The sequence below is a fragment of the Chelonoidis abingdonii genome, chromosome 8 (assembly GCF_003597395.2).
Source record: "Chelonoidis abingdonii isolate Lonesome George chromosome 8, CheloAbing_2.0, whole genome shotgun sequence".
NCBI lineage: Eukaryota > Metazoa > Chordata > Testudines > Testudinidae > Chelonoidis > Chelonoidis abingdonii.
In genome coordinates this window covers 60,075,192-60,090,703 of record NC_133776.1, presented here as the reverse complement: position 1 = coordinate 60,090,703, position 15,512 = coordinate 60,075,192, and the positions used below count along the sequence as shown (strand labels likewise).

The 15,512-nt window shown below is 50.6% G+C and overlaps 1 protein-coding gene across 1 annotated transcript in view; it reads left to right on the top strand.

Annotated features, from left to right (window-relative positions):
- The window catches only part of DGKK (diacylglycerol kinase kappa), a 212,654-nt gene extending 202,189 nt beyond the window's left edge, over nucleotides 1-10,465 (top strand). Inside the window, exons 28-31 of the mRNA XM_075068684.1 lie at nucleotides 118-229; nucleotides 2,673-2,803; nucleotides 6,471-9,504; nucleotides 9,540-10,465. Of these exons, the coding sequence (XP_074924785.1) occupies nucleotides 118-229; nucleotides 2,673-2,803; nucleotides 6,471-6,545 (318 nt within the window). The 3' untranslated portion in view covers nucleotides 6,546-9,504; nucleotides 9,540-10,465. The remainder of the gene's footprint in view (nucleotides 1-117; nucleotides 230-2,672; nucleotides 2,804-6,470; nucleotides 9,505-9,539) is intronic.
- Nucleotides 10,466-15,512: the final 5,047 nt, after the last annotated feature.

Sequence of the window (15,512 nt, the reverse complement as noted above, 5' to 3'; positions counted from 1 at the left end):
TGCGGTTAAGCACTGGCAAGGAGTGGTGGGCATCTGACCAGGGCTCGGAGTGGCACAGATGAAATGCATGGCTTGTGAACCTAACCCATTATCCTCTCTGCCGGCTTCGGGCACCAGGAGAGCTCCGAGAGCAGCAGCAAGGGCAGCCTGAAGCTACGGATCAACATTCCCAAGCCCAAGAAGGACAAGGATAAGTTTCAGAAGCCGAAATCCAACAGCATGGTCGCAGGTAAACCTCCCCGGAGCAGTGGGCTAGACAGACAGAGCAGCCTTCACCTCCCAAGCACTAGGGAGGGTCCTGGACCTGCCGTGCTACCAACCAGGCAAGCACTGCTGCCAGAGTAAATCCATACCACGGTGTTGTGCTGCTGGAGGGCATTTAGACAAGGTGAGCAGGGCAGGCTGCAAACCTGTCTAGAGCAGTGCCTCAAGACTGCCTGCCCACCCGCCCATCCGCCCACCAAGCTGACTCTGATTGCAGCCAGGCACTGAACCGTGCCGAGGATGGAGTGACTGGTACAGGGCAGGAGGGGGCACAGCTCAAAGCTCCTCTCTCCGAGGAAGAGGAAGTTATAAAAATGAGGTTTAGAAAGAAATGGGCCTCCTGGAAGGATTTTCCAACGTGTCTAGGGGGTGTACGAGCGTGTCCCATTGACTTGCAGTAGGACTTGTGGTCCAAACCCTTTCAGACGTGTTTGACTCCTCTCACATCGGCACTAGCTTTGCAAACAGACCCACTGCTGAGCCTCCCAGCCCCGGCTGCCTCACTTGCCCAAGTCTGGTCGTGAGCCCCGCTCCATGTCCTGGCCTCTTGGTGCTGGCAGGAGAATCCCCTCTGCAAGTCCCAGGCATGGAGATTTCAGGGCTTCCTCCTGATGCCTTGGTGCCTTATCAGGAGGGAGGGCTGGTGGTTGGTGCAAGGCTCAAGAGTCTGTTTTCACCTCAGCTCTGTCACATTTGCTCTGTGACCCTGAGCCTATCAGTAAATGGGTTTCCCGGGGAGCACGGCCTGGCCTGGTCGATGCTGCGGCGTTCTCAGATCTAGCCCTAGTCTGTTACTCCCATGCCTGCACAGGGGGCCTTCCTGTGCCCCCTAGCCATCCGCGTGCAGGCTGGCTCTTAGGCCATGCCCCATCCTTCTCTCCCAGGGAGTTTGCAGGGCTGCAGCAGCTGGAAAGGGAACGGGAACCCCTAGCCTCAGGGCTTTTGAAACAAGCTACAAGTGTCCCTAGCCTTTGTTTTCCAGAAGCTGGGAATGGGCAACAGGGGATGGATCACTTGATATCTGTCCTTTTCTATTCATTCCCTTTGAAGCACCTGGCATTGGCCTCTGTCGGTAGAGAGGATACTAGGCTTGATGGATCTTTGGTCTGACCCAGTATGGCCGTTCTTATGTCGTTATGCCAGTGTTTTGTGTGGAAACATCTCTGAAGTGCTGGGGCCATGGAGGGGAACGTACAGTGCGGGGCTCTGCCTCCCCGCCTCTTGGAGGGAAGCATAAAGGGCGGGGCTCTGCCTCCCCGCCTCTTGGAGGGGAGCATACAGGGCGGGGCTCTTCCTCCCAGCCCCTTGGAGGGGAGCGTGTGGGGTGGGGCTCTGTCCCAGGGCCTCAGAGGGGAAGCGTAAGGGGTGAGCAGCTCAGCCTCCTGAGACCAGTGCTTGGACTCTGTTCTCACCACACAGCTCGGTCTCTTAAAGAGATCAGAATCCCGAGCCATGCACTGACGTGGGGCCCTGGGGGCACAACAGCTCTGTGCTGCATGGCTCTGGTACTGCACCATCTTCCCTATCAGGGGCACGTGGGCAGGGCACTCCTAAATCTCAGCTGGCAGATTTAGTTTTGCTTTTCATTCCTGCGGGCCCAGGGGATCAGTTTGACCATCGGGATCCTGTCGGGCCACATGCATTGTTCAGGCTAGCGCTTGTCCCAGCCGTTGTGTGAGCCGCGCACTGCTCACAATGGACATGAGAACTGGCCATCCACACATGGCCCCGGTGAACTCCAATGACTGAAAAACTCATGGGAGAAAGGACGCCTGTGTTAGGCCTTAGCTCTCCCCAGGCCATAGAGCACATTTCTAAGCCCTCCACTGAGAGGGGGAAGGCCAGCTCTGGCATTCCTAATGTTTTTCAGGGAAAACAGGAGGGGAAAACCCCTTTTCTGGGCATGAGTGGAACTTTTCGCAGCCCACTTGCTTTTTTCCCTGTCACTGGGCACTGCACATGATAGACTCACTGCAGTGGTTCTGAGCCTGTGCAGCATGTTCGACTGATGCTCTCAGAAAGAAGGGTGAGCTATACAGAAACAGCCATTGCAGGTCACGTGACCTCTAGGACCAAATCTGCACCCTCCAGGTAACCTACCACCCGGATCCTAGTTCTCATGATGCTCTCCATGCTAGGGAGGTGAGGGAGCAGAAATCAGTGGGATTCTGGCAGGGCCCCTCTTCTGAGCAGAGCTGGCTGTAGCAAGGAAGCGTTTCCATCTGGGGGTGCGGGTAGCGCCTGAGCCCCACGCATGGGATCCTGCCCCGCTGGAATGCTGCTGCCTGCTGCCTGCACTGTCGCCCTGCCTGGCTTTGTGCTTCCCTGTGTGTGCGTGTTGCTTTCGGCTGTGCCTCTGTCCACTTTTCGCTGCTGAGTCGATCGTCTTTGCTTTCCCTTTTTGCTAGTGGAGAAATGGGGCGCTGAGGAGGTGGCGGCCTGGCTGGACGCGCTTGGCTTAGCGGAATACAAAGACATTTTTTTCCGCCATGACATCCAGGGCTCAGAGCTGATCCTGCTGGAGAGAAGAGACTTGAAGGTACTTGCATGACTTGCTTTTCTGACCGCAGCAGTGTGACTCTCTCCATCAGTGCCCCATTGAACTGTCTGGGCACAGTTATGGGCAGAATGCCGCCTGATTGGTGCAGCCTTGCTCCTGGCAGAACCCCATGAACGATTGTAAGCCAGCATGGAATTGCCCTGGCAGGGTTGAGTTGGCATGTTAGCCCCTCACCTGGGACCCAATCATTGGCATGGCACTTGAATGGCATTGGCAGGGCTGCGCTTGCATACTGCACCTGCCCTATGAGTCAGTACATTTGCATTTTGTTGCGGGTGATACCGTGCCGTCAGAATAGACGGGCTCCTCGAGAACCAGAGGAGTCATGGTGTCGCTGCACGGCACTGGCTTCCTGCAGCCAGGGGGTGGGATGGTGACTCCCAGCCAGGGACTCCATAGCACAAGCCACAACCTCCATTCCTCTCCTCCAGCTACCTGGCCTGGGTGATTAATGAAGCACCTGAGTGGAGGTGGGGCTTGGGAATGAGATCCAGAGTCTACCACCCCCAGGGCATGGTCACACTCATTCCTGGGCAGCCAGGTGAAATGAGCTGGGAGGAGGTTTGAGGTGGGAAGTTGGGGAATTCCCTACTGAGCAGGTGTCCCTATCACATCTGGTACCAGTAGATCTCTTCCTGGCAGACTGGTCCAGAGCTGAATTGGGCTGTGGAGACCACACCCTGCTTTGAAGGAGCAGCTGTGCTATTAACCTGGAATCATTTCTCTAAGCTACTGAAAACAGCTGCTCTTCCAGTTAGTACACTGAGGGCCAAATCCTCACCGGTGCTTGGCGCCTGTCTGCCATTGATTCACATGGACATTAGAGCCTGAATAACTTAAAGGGCTCTTTTTTTAAGTTGTTTAAATATCACATTTTTTGTGGAAAATGTTGTCAAAATCCATCTTTCATAAAAAGTTAAGTTTAGCCCAAACAGCATTTTCTGACGGAAAACATCCAACTACAATTTTTCAGCCAGCCTGCTCCGTCTGCCCAGTACACATGCCCTGACCGACTACCACATCCTGCCAGCCCCTTGCCTACCCCATACACACACCCTGCCCAACTACCACATCCTTCCAGCCCCCTGCCTGTCTAGTTCACACGCCGCATTCCACTCCCCCAACCAGCCTGCTGCCTGCCCAGTACACACGCCCTGCCCCCCCGAACTGCAGCCCCCTTGGCCTGCTTGGTTCAAATGCCTTATCCCACGTCTCCTGCCTGCCCAGTACACACACCCTGTCCCACTCCCGCATCCTGCTAGCCCGATACACACACCCTGCCCCATTCCCCCTGTGATGGGTTGGCTCACAGAAACCCCCTTGGGGCTGCCAACTGGTGTACCAAGACTGCTTCTGCCCCTGCTTTCCCTGCCAACTTGGGACTCCAGCACCCTATCTTGTTGAGCCAGACACGCCAGTCTGCTCCAGCACAGATTCAGGGTCTGAACCTCATGCCCCAAAGCTGCAGACTTAACTGAAAGCAACTTAAGAAGTATTCCTGTCTTTAACACTCAGATGCTCAACTCCCAATGGGGTCCAAACCCCAAATAAATCTGTTTTACTCATAAATTGTTCACCCTCTATAATACTGATAGAGAGATATGCACAGCTATTTGCCCCCCCCCCCAGGTATTAGTGCATACTCTGGGTTAATTAATAAGTAAAAAGGGATTTTATTAAATATAGAAAGTAAGATTTAAGTGTTTCCAAGTACTAACAGACAGAACAAAGTGAATTACCAAGTAAAATAAAATAAAACAGGCAAGTCTGAGTTTAGTACAGTAAGAAAACTAAATACAGACAAAATCTCACCCTCCGTGGTGTTCCAGTAAGCTTTCTTTTACAGACTAGTCTCCTTCTAGTCTGGGTCCAGCAATTACTCACACCCCCTATAGTTACTGTCCTTTGTTCCAGTCTCTTTCAGGTATCCTTGGGGGTGGAGAGGCCATCTCTTGAGAAGCTGAAGACAAAATAGAGGGATCTCCCAGGGGTTTAAACAGACTTTCTCTTGTGGATGGAGAACCCCCCCCTCCCCCCCACAATGCAAAGTCCAGCTCCAAGATGAAGTTTTGGATTCACATGGGCAAGTCAGATGTCCATGCATGACCCAGTTTTTACAGGGAGCAGCCATTGTTTACATGCTACCCTGAACATCCTCAGGTAGACTTCTTAGGTGGATTGGAGGCTTCCAAGATTCATTGTCCTTTAAGTGTTTCTTGATTGGGCACTTAATTTGCACATTCCTTTCTCAAGAAGCTGAGCAAATGCTTACTAAGGCATCTTAGAAATCAAGCAAGTACACAGCCAATATTCATAAATTCAAATACAACAATGACACATGCATACAAATAGGATGAATAGATTCAGTAGATCATAACCCCTAGGGAGATATGTTCAGATATGTCCAGTTATGTCATATATACATGCATAAGCATATTTCCACAACGCCTTAGGGGTGCACAGTCACACTCCCATCCTACCAGCCTTCTGGCTGCCCAGTTCACACTCCCTGTCCCACTCCCCCAACCAGCCTACCACCTGCCTGCCCAGTACACATGCCCTGCCCCGCTCCCCTGAACTGCTGTTCCCTCAGCCTGCCTGGTTCAAATGCCTTACCCCATCCTGCCATCCCCCTGCCTGCCCAGTTCACATGGCCAGCCCCCTCCCCTGGCCTGCTGTCCCCTCGGCCTGCCTGGTTCACATGTCTTGCCCCACTTCCCCACCAGTCTCCTCCTGCCCAATTCAAACACCCTGCCTCACTCCCGCATCCTGCCAGCTGTCTGCCTCCCTGGTACCCATGCCCTGCCCTACTCCTCTGACCAGCCTGCCATTGCTTCCCCAGTACACAGGCCCTGACCCACCACCCCATCCTGCCAGCCCAGGACACATACCCTGGTCAGCTCCCTGAACCTGCTGTCCCCGTGGCCTGCGCAGTTCACACACCCTGCCCTGCTCCTCTCCTCTAGCCTGCCCTACCCCCTAGCCTAGGGGAGGTGGCTATGGCATGCCTTTGGATTCTCTATTTCAGTGTCTTCTCCCACACCTGCAGCTAGGGTGGGGTATGGAGCAGGCCTCAAAACCCTCTTCGGTGCCCCTCAAGTCCTGGGGCTCTCCTCCCCTGTGGGCAACCCCAGACCCCAACCAGTGAATGGAAGGCAATGGGTCCCAGCATGGGGCACCATCCTGCTGCTGCTACCAGCCTGGTAGGCGGGATATGTCATCTCTGGGCACGGGGCCCACTCTTAGCCAGCCACCTGCCCCAGCAGTCTCCTAAACGCCAGCATCCTGGCTGGATTGGACTCGCAGTTTTGCTTGGGGTGAGAGCTGCTTCCCATGGAGCGGGGGCTGGATTCTGACCAAGGGACAGGCAGATAGTTGGCTAGAAATCTAGCAGGGCTTTTAAGCCAGTGTTCTCCTAGCTGCATTTGCTAATATGCTGCTGTGCGTCACATGCCGCTGAGCCCTAGAACTCGATCCTGCGCACTCCACCTAGACTGATGAGGGAGGCTGGGGTGCAAGGATTGCAGGACTGGAGCCCATGTTCATCAGTAATAAAAATGTCTGATGCTCCCCTGTGGTTCAGAGACGCTTTGTGTATTTGTCAGGTGCGCGTTTATTCAACTTTGTCTGCTCTTCTTTTATTCAGGATCTGGGGATAACAAAGGTGGGCCATATGAAGAGGATTCTCCAGGGAATTAAAGACATCAGCAGCCATCCCTAGCAAAGCATATAAAGGAAAAAGAATGTGGCTAGTGTCGGTGATGGGGAATCTCAACTCTGGATGGGCCCTCTAGAACCTGAAATCTAGAACAGGCACTCTAGAAGCTAGCAACTTCACAGTCATTCTAGAACTCTAAACACCTAGGCATCTGTTCTTGAGCGTATTTGATCGTGATGCAGATGTGTCCCATCAGCAAACGGCCCAGAATGGGATGCTGTGGAATCCTTACACTAGAATATTTCTCATCACCGCTCTCAAGCGTGCCCCTGAAGAGTTTACAGTTTCATGTTAGCCAAAGATTGTTGGTCTGCGCGTCTTTGCCCTTGATTACCCTTGTGGTTTTGGTTTCTGTGCTTGATGGTTTCAGTTCAGCAGTTCATTTCCATACGTACCTGTGAGCTAGAAGGAAGGACCAAGCTGTATGTGTGCTGCTGGGGTTGCCAGCTTTCCATAGCAGCTGTCACATTTAGTTGGCTACTTCCAGGCTTCAGTGTGAAGGAGACGAAGTTACATGAGATCAGGCAGCCAGCAGCAACTGGTGAGGTGGGAGCAAACTCTATGAAATGGCCAGATCTGTGAGACTACAGTGCCAGCTGTGACCCATCCAAGGCAGAAAACTTGACACAGTCAAAGGTTACACGTCCTCATGTCCCACCTTCAGGGAGGGACAGTGCCTCTTTGACAGGGCTGTGGGGGAACGGGCACTAGGGCATACCTCACCAGCACCATTGCTTTTCTAGTCTTCATTTCAAAGCTGTGATACGTTTGGGCTCGTGGCAGTGTAGCCTATCCTGGAAGAGTATAGTGCATGCTGGGCCACCGTTTCCGCCCGAGTCTCATCCAAAGGCCGCTCAGAGCAGCGAGTGTGTATATTGCTTTAGTTTGCCAGTTACCTGCCTATGGAATGTAGCTGGTTCCTCCGGCAGCCCAGGAACGTATTGAGTTGTCTGCTGAGCTGACTGGACACGATGTTCTGAACCACTGGCCCTCATTGCTTTTGGCTTGGTTATTTTGAGCCAGAGGTGATGGAGCTCCCTTTATCCTCATGGCACTACATGGGTAGCATGTTGGTTCCCTCCTCTGAGCACCAAATCTCTTGGGTTCCAGAACCAGAAACCCATTGTAGGCCGTGCTGAGTGTCCCTGACTCCTATTGATCCCAGAGGCACATGAGCCTTGTGAGTCCCACCTGGCCTCCCACCGTTCGTCCCACCCAAAGGCAACTCACATCCCCTGCCACCATTCAGTGCCATTCAAAAGGCTTCTGCGAAGTAAAAATAGGGAACTTGATGCTCCTGCTAGACTCAGAGGAAGCGGGGCTCCTTCTGGGCATTGGGGGGGACCAGCTCATGCAGGCTCGAGAACCTTCTGACATTTCAACATGGCAGCTTTGGAAGTTGATATAGTGAACTACACCACACAAAAAAACAACCCAATCTCCCACCCCCGCTCTACTACTGTTGTTCAGCCATAAAATGTATTTAAATTCTGTAAATAGTTTCCAAGAAAAGATATTTATTGCAGTGAGATGTAAACCTGTAATTTATTCTGTCCTGAATTGAACTGGACTGGATTGGTGCAGCAGGTACTCCAGCCTCTGACAATGACCGGCCACCAATGCTCCTCCAGTAGCCGGAGGTCTCTGACCTCTTGCTCATATTTTGATGTTAAATTGGAAAAACTGCCCTGCTCAATGTAATAAAGAGCTACCTCCCAGCTTCACTGTCCCAGAACAGTGATACAAAGGGAACAGCCAGTCATGAAGGTGGGAGGAAATAATTTGATTTTCAGAAAATCTTGAAATATTGAAAAACTGGTAAAAAAAATTTCCCACCCACTGTGATGTCTTCTGCTCAGCTCTATAACTGACCCACCTCCTGGTCTTTCTGAGGAGCCAGCGTTAAACCCTCCCACTCACTGGGAAAGGTGAAAAATCACTTCAACTTAAGTCCAAAATTTCAAGCAATCGCCCATTGTGAGTGTCCAATGTGAAAGTGATTATTCCAGAGGAGTTAACCACTCACAGCTTCTGCTGACAGCTGGTGGTGTGGCAGGGCCCAGCATTTGTGAGAATCAAACTCAGAGTGCTTCCTGTTGGATACCCAAAAGGAATGGCCCCTTTTGAAGAGATGAGCCTTCCTATTACCCTGAGACATGCACAAAGCACTGGCCCTGCAGTAATGGGGCTGGGAGGAAATCTCATGCATTAAGCTTTGTCCTAAAGGTCCTTCAGCCTTGGGGGATGAAACCCAGTCCTTAACGGCTGTGTTTTGCTCTACAGTGGTGTTGACACTGGCCCACGGACAGCACTAGCAGCGCAGCCTCAATGCAAAAAGGCGTTTCCTTCCAACTAGCAGCTGGGCCCACATGGGGCTGCATTTCACCCACTGGTGGCATGTTCTGCTTAAAAGTGCCACTGTGGCTGCAGGCCAAGCACTGGTGAAGCAACGGGAGAAGGCCAGCGTGGCATGGACTGACCGGGGATACCCACCACTGCCATGATCTTTGCATATCACTCCATGGAGGAGCCAGCCACCCTCCAGCAAAGCTGCCGTTAGGACAAAGCATTAAACAGCAGCCATGGACTCTTGTGCGATGGCTCCATGTGGGGAGGGGGAGCTGTGTGTTAAAACTGGATGGCAGTGTACAGCAGTGCAATCAATCAATCACTTATGAATGTATTGTAATATCACTGTCTGGCCCAGCCTTGGTCTCTGCAGAGCAAGCTATAGGACCTGGCTTTGGGGGTTATCTTGTGGGGGTTGGAGTTGTGCCTCATTACCCACCTTTGTCCTGCTGTGTGTGCCCCAACTAGAGCCAGGAGGCTGGGGCAGGTGTCTAGGGAAACAGCGTGCTCTCTGTGGGCTGGGTGGGGTGGTGCTGAACTCTTGTGTGCTAGCCTGTGATCCAGTGGGTGGTGTGTATAGTGACTGTGAATGTAGGGATGGGGTGGAGGGAGGGTGTATATTGGGCGGGGGGGTGGGGCGCGGAAGAGTGTTTAAATGACCATATTCCCAAAGGTAGCTGCTGCCCTCTAGTCTCCAGAGCAGGAGCTGGCCTAGGCTGGGCCTGAGGGGAGGGGTAAGAGCCTGGGACGGGAAAGGCCAGAACAGTGAGGCTGCTGCAGTGCTCCCTCTGTTCACCATATAATTGGTGGGGGGGGTGGGGGGTCCGATGCTGCCCTTCATGTACTCCCAGGGAGAGGGTGTCTGCCTCGGCTTGGTGCAAACTGAGCATAAATCATGATCAGGCCAACCTGGCACCATTCATCTCCTTCCTGCAATGCCCCAAGAGGCAGGGCTGTAGTGGGAAGACTGCCCCACATGCTGCTGTTCCTGCAGCAATCAGTCCCTGCAGAGCTCAGGTCAGCAGGTGCCGCCCACACCTTCAAGACTGCTAAGCAGGGGCCACCTAATGGCATCACTGCCCAGTAAGAGGGTTTAGCCCCGAGGCCAGGAGCGAGCAGAACTTGTCCTAGCCTTCTCACTGCACCAAATTTAGATAGACAGGAAAGTGGGCTCCCCTCTGATCTCTGGCCTCAGCCAGTGGCGCATTACAGCTGATGTGGGCCCTGCTGTGGAAGGCTGGAGCCAGCAGCAGCAGCCTGTTTATATTAACAGGCCATTTATGTGTACCAGCATCTGGGGTAACTGAACTGGCCAGGTGCTGGCAGGAGCTCCTGCCCTGCTGTTAATTAAGTCATGCCAGGGAGAGGCTCCATTGCAGTGAGACCCAGGACCTTGGCCAAAAGCAGCCAGCCACATGCACTGTTAGGGGGTGTTTGTGAAATCATCTGTGGCCTTACGCTGCTGTCCAGTGGTCGGGGATGGGGTGAGGCAGATACTGGCCAAGGAGGAGCAGAGTGCTAGGAAGCAAGAGTGGAGGCAGCAGTAGGTGAGAGGATTAGAGATCTCCCCTCCCCCCCCAAAATGAGAACACCCCTGCCCTCGAATTTTGCTTGACTATGTCTTAGCCTGTTTGTTATGAGCTGGCTGAAGGCAGGAATGGAAGGAGGCAGTGGCCTGGAAGGTTTGGTAAATGTAAAAGATTAAAATGATGGAAACATTTACATGTGCTTTTACTGGTGCAGCTTGGGCTAGTTGAGGGGACAGACTGGATTCCAGGGGGAGCAGAGAAATTTCATTTCAGCTTTCAAATGAGCCACTCAGGACGGCCAACCCCAGCCCTCAAAACTCGAGCCAGGCCCCCAAAGCATAAGCTGTGCCTAAAACTCACAAAATCTTGATATAATACATGTTGGGAGTCATTTGCTGCCTGGTCTTTCAGAAGTCACAGGTTCAAGCTTCTCCCCAGCCCTGTTGAGTCACCGTGAAAATGAATACCTGAGATTCCCTTGATCCCCTGACTCCAGGAGCCGGAGCTTTAAGAAAAAAAAAAATCACAGCAGTTGTGGCTATTAATGATTATGGTAGGAGCAAGCTAGGCTGCCTAGTCACAGAGGAGGGCAATGTGGGGTTAGCAGCTGTATACACATACGCAACAGAAAGATGTAACAGGGCTACCATGGGCCAGATGAGGAAGAGTGCTATTGTCCCTCTGGACAGAGAAGTGGGGGAGGGGAAACAGCTGGTAATGTAGAGACCAGTTTACCTCAATCTGAATAACTCCCTGCCCAGCACACACAACAGGCCCAGGGCCTGACCCACAGCCCTTGGACTAACAGAATTGCTCCATTTCATACACATCAGCTAAAGAGAACAGCTTTCCCCTCCCCCAGCACAGTGCTGGGAAGCCAGCTGCTGATGTGCTGCTCAGGCCTTGGAGGAGCAGCCTGAGTCCAGCCCTGGTGGATGGGGTGGAGGCTGCCCAGCATTGCACACAATCAGGCTGACTGAAGTTACCACAGCCTTTATGTTAGGAAGCATTGGGATGTTTACATTATTGTTCCCCCCACCACTGCAATGGGAGAGGCTAGTTCAGGACCCTAGTCTGGCCCCTCCTAACGCTTCCAGCCATGGTCTAGTTTAGAAAGAATTGCAGCCATGAGTGAGTCAGGCCCCATCTTACTCCATAACTCTGCCTCCCTCTCCTCCACCTACAGAGCCAGGCTGGCTGCAGCTAGCCCCAGTGGGAGGGAGCTGAGTTTCCAGTGCCACAAGCCCCATGCAGTGACAAACCTGCAGCCTTAGCAAGCCCTCTGGGAGTTACTCACATGCAGCACCAGGCTGCAAACCAGGCAGGTTGTTTTGGGTGCTATGGAGCAGCAGGGATGGAGCTGGGTGGGAACAGCATTCAGCCTGCACCCAGCAACAGCTCACATGGTGCTGCAAGGTGTGGTCATGTGCTCAGCCCCCAATTGGCCCTGTGCTGAGCTTTTTTGAAAACCCCATCCAGGGCCTGCCCCAGCTGTACCCCATTGTCAATGAGAGTGATTGGGCAGGTTACATATCTCCCCAGGTGTGGTCGCAGAGCTACAGCATCTCTCCAATGATTGATCCCCACTGCACAGCTCTCAGAAGAGTAGTGATGAGCTGGCACTCAGGGAGGGGGGAGTCAATAGGTTGACCGTGGGCCAAATCCATACCACCACATGCTTTTGAAGAGACCCCAAAAATCTTTTTATTATTTTCTCTGGAGTCTGGACCATGACTAGACCTTGATCAAGAACTTTGGGCCTTGACAAAAAAATAATTGAATACCCCAGCAGTCAGCACTGTGCCTGGTGCTCTAAAGGATCCTCACCCCTGGGACATTCATTTTATGTGACAAATCTGAGGAATTGGCCCAGATTAAGATGGCATTAGGGGAGGTTTTGGAACAAATAGATAAATTTAGCAATAAGAAGTCACCAGGACCAGATGGTATCACCCAAGAGTTCTGCACGCACTCAAATGTGAAACTGCAGAACTACTAACTGTGGTTTGCAACCTATCCCTATATCAGCCTCTGTAACACATGACAAAGATAGCTAACATGATGTCACATTTTAGAAAAGGGTCCACAGGTAATCCTGGCAAGTATAGGCTGGTAAGTCTAACTTCAGGACCAGGCACATTGGCTGAAACTATAGTAAAGAACTGAGTTATGAGGCACATGGGCAAATACAATATCATGGGGAAGGGTCAAGGAAACTCAAGCCTCATGCAGCTATTAGAATTCTTTGAGGGTGTCAGCAAACATAGACAAGGGTGATCTACTGGCTACAGTGTACTTGGACTTTCAAAAAGTCTTTGACAAGGTCCCTCACCAAAGGCTCTTGAGCTAAGTAAGCTGTCATGGGATGAGAGGGAAGGTCCTCTCGGATCAGTAACTGGTTAAGAGACAAGAAAAAGGGTAGGAATAAATTGTCAGTTTTCAGAATGACGAGAGGTAAATACCAGGACTTGTGCTGTTCAATATATTTATAAATTATTTGGAAAAGGGGGCAAATAGTAAGGTGGCAAAGCTTGCAGATGATATCAAATTACTCAAGATATCCAAAGCTGACTGCAAAGAATTAGAAAGGGATCTCACAAAACTGGGCGACTAGGCAACAAAAATGGCATTGAAATTCAGTGTTGATAAATGCAAAGTAGTCACATTGGAAAACATAATCCCAACTATCGATACAAAATGATGGGGTCTAAATTAGCTGTTACCATTCAAGAAAGATCTTGGAGTCATCATGGGTAGTTCTCTGAAATCTTGTGTTCAATGTGCAGCAGCAACGACAACCAAAAGCAGCTAAACAATGTTAGGAACTATTAGCAAAAGGTTAGATACAGAAAATATAATGCCACTACATAAATCCATGGTATGCTCATACCTTGCATACTGGGTGCAGTTCTGGTCACCCCACCTCAAAAAACCCCAAGATTATTTTAGAATTGGGAAAAAGTGCAGAGAGGGGCAACAAAAAAAGATTAGGGGTATGGAAAAGCTTCCATATGAAGAGAGATCAAGAAGACAGGGGCTGTTCAACTTGGAAAAGAGATGAATAGTCGGGGGGATATGATAGAGGTCTATAAAATCATGACTGGTGTGGAGAAAGTGAATAAAGAAGTGCTAGAGGTCACCTGATTAAATGACTAGGCACCAGGTTTAAAAACAAAAAGGAAGCATTTCTTCACACAACACACAGTCAACCTGTGGAACTTGCCGCCAGAAGATGTTGTGAAGGCCAGAAGTATAAGTGGGTTCAAAAAAAGAACTAGATAAGTCCACAGAGGATACATCCAGAAGTGAAAGTAAGCTGGAAAAGCAGGTGGAAGGGGAAAACTCACTGTCACGTTGGTTTCTTGGCTTCTCCCTCCCCCTCCTCCAGCCAGGCTAGACAAGGCTCTGCATTCCTCCCCCTACACCCCCAGCAGGGGTTCTCTAGGCAGTAGCTTGCAGTACGGAAAACTGGCTGAGATGCCTGCTGCTGCTGCCTGCAAAAGAACAGTTTAAACTCAGCTGTTCCCTGTGCAGTTCAGTGCCCAGAGTTAGGAGCCATTTCTAGCATCCTTGTAAATTTCACTCCCAGTTGTTGTTGGGTGTGTGTGACCATGGCAGGGGCAATTCTTTTCTGCCCCTGGGATGAGGGGATCTCCTAAACACAATCAAAATCAGGAACCATTTTCAAGTTCAAATCTATCCCATTCCCTCTCCAGCAAAGGATCATAGTTGTGATGTCCAAACTGCTTGCAGATCCTCTTTGAAATGTTACTGTTTAAAAAAAAAAAACAACACAAAAAACTTGGAGAACATGGTGGAAAGACGTGTCATGATGATTAGGGTTTATTTTGGGCAAAGCAATTTTGCTAAAACAACTAAAGGTTCACAGGGAAAGCAAATAGCCCCCTGTCAGAGTCTTTTTCCCACTTTGAACTTTAGCATCCAGAAAGTGGGGACCGGCCTGTTCCCTTCTAAGCTTAATTCCTAGCTTAAATCTTATCACGCTGCCACCAACCCAAAATATAGTGTTTGGGTACACTCCATGTCCCCCAAAACCTTCCCTGGGGAACCCAAAACCTAAACCCCCTGGGTCTTAAAGGGAAATAAACCATTCCCCCCTCCTTTCTTTCTCCCAGATTTTCCCTTCCCTGGGTTACACTGGGAGATCACTATGATTCAACTTCCTTGAATCTTAAAACTGAGAGGAAATTCACCTTCCCCGCCCCCTTCTCTCCCCCTCTAAGACTCTCCCTGAGAGAGAGAGACCATGATCCTAACACAGAGAGAAATTAACCTTTCCCGCCCCCCTTCTCTCCTTTCCCCCCAACCAGTCCCTGGTGAGTCTAGACCCTGTCCCCTGGGGTCTCACACAAGAATAAAAAAAAAATCAATCAGGTTCTTAAAAGAAAAGCTTTTAATTAAAGAAAGAAAAAAGTAAAAATTATCTCTGTAAAATCAAGAGGGAAAAATTTTTACAGGGTCTTCAGCTATATAGACTAGAGGGACACCCTCCCCCTAGCATAAAATACAAGTTACAGCAAACAGAGGTAAAATCCTTCCAGCAAAATACACATTTGCAAATAAAGAAAACAACAAATCTAATCTGCTTTCTATCTATTACTTACTATCTGGAACCTGAGAGTCTGTTTCAGTAAGATTGGAGAAATCTGGTTACATGATTGGCTTCTCTTAATCCCAAGAGAGAACAGAGAACAAAGAAAAACAGCACAAAACAAAAACTTCCCTCCACCCAGATTTGAAAGTATCTTGCCTCCCGATTGGTTCTTTGGTCAGGTGTCAGCCAGGTTCACTGAGCTTGTTAACCCTTTACAGGTAAGAGAGACATTAACCCTTAACTATCTGTTTATGACACCCCCATAGACAAAGCCACAAAGGGATTGGAGTGGAAAACTGAATAGTCAGGGAAATTTTTGTACCTCCTTTGAAAGAAATAGTAGTTTTCATTCCAATCCACCCCTTTATATATTGATTTAAACACTTGAAATGTCCTTAGGACATCGGGTGCAATCTCAGATCTCTTTGTTTTGTCCTGCCTGCAGAGTGCAGAGGCTGAAATTGACGAAACTTTCTC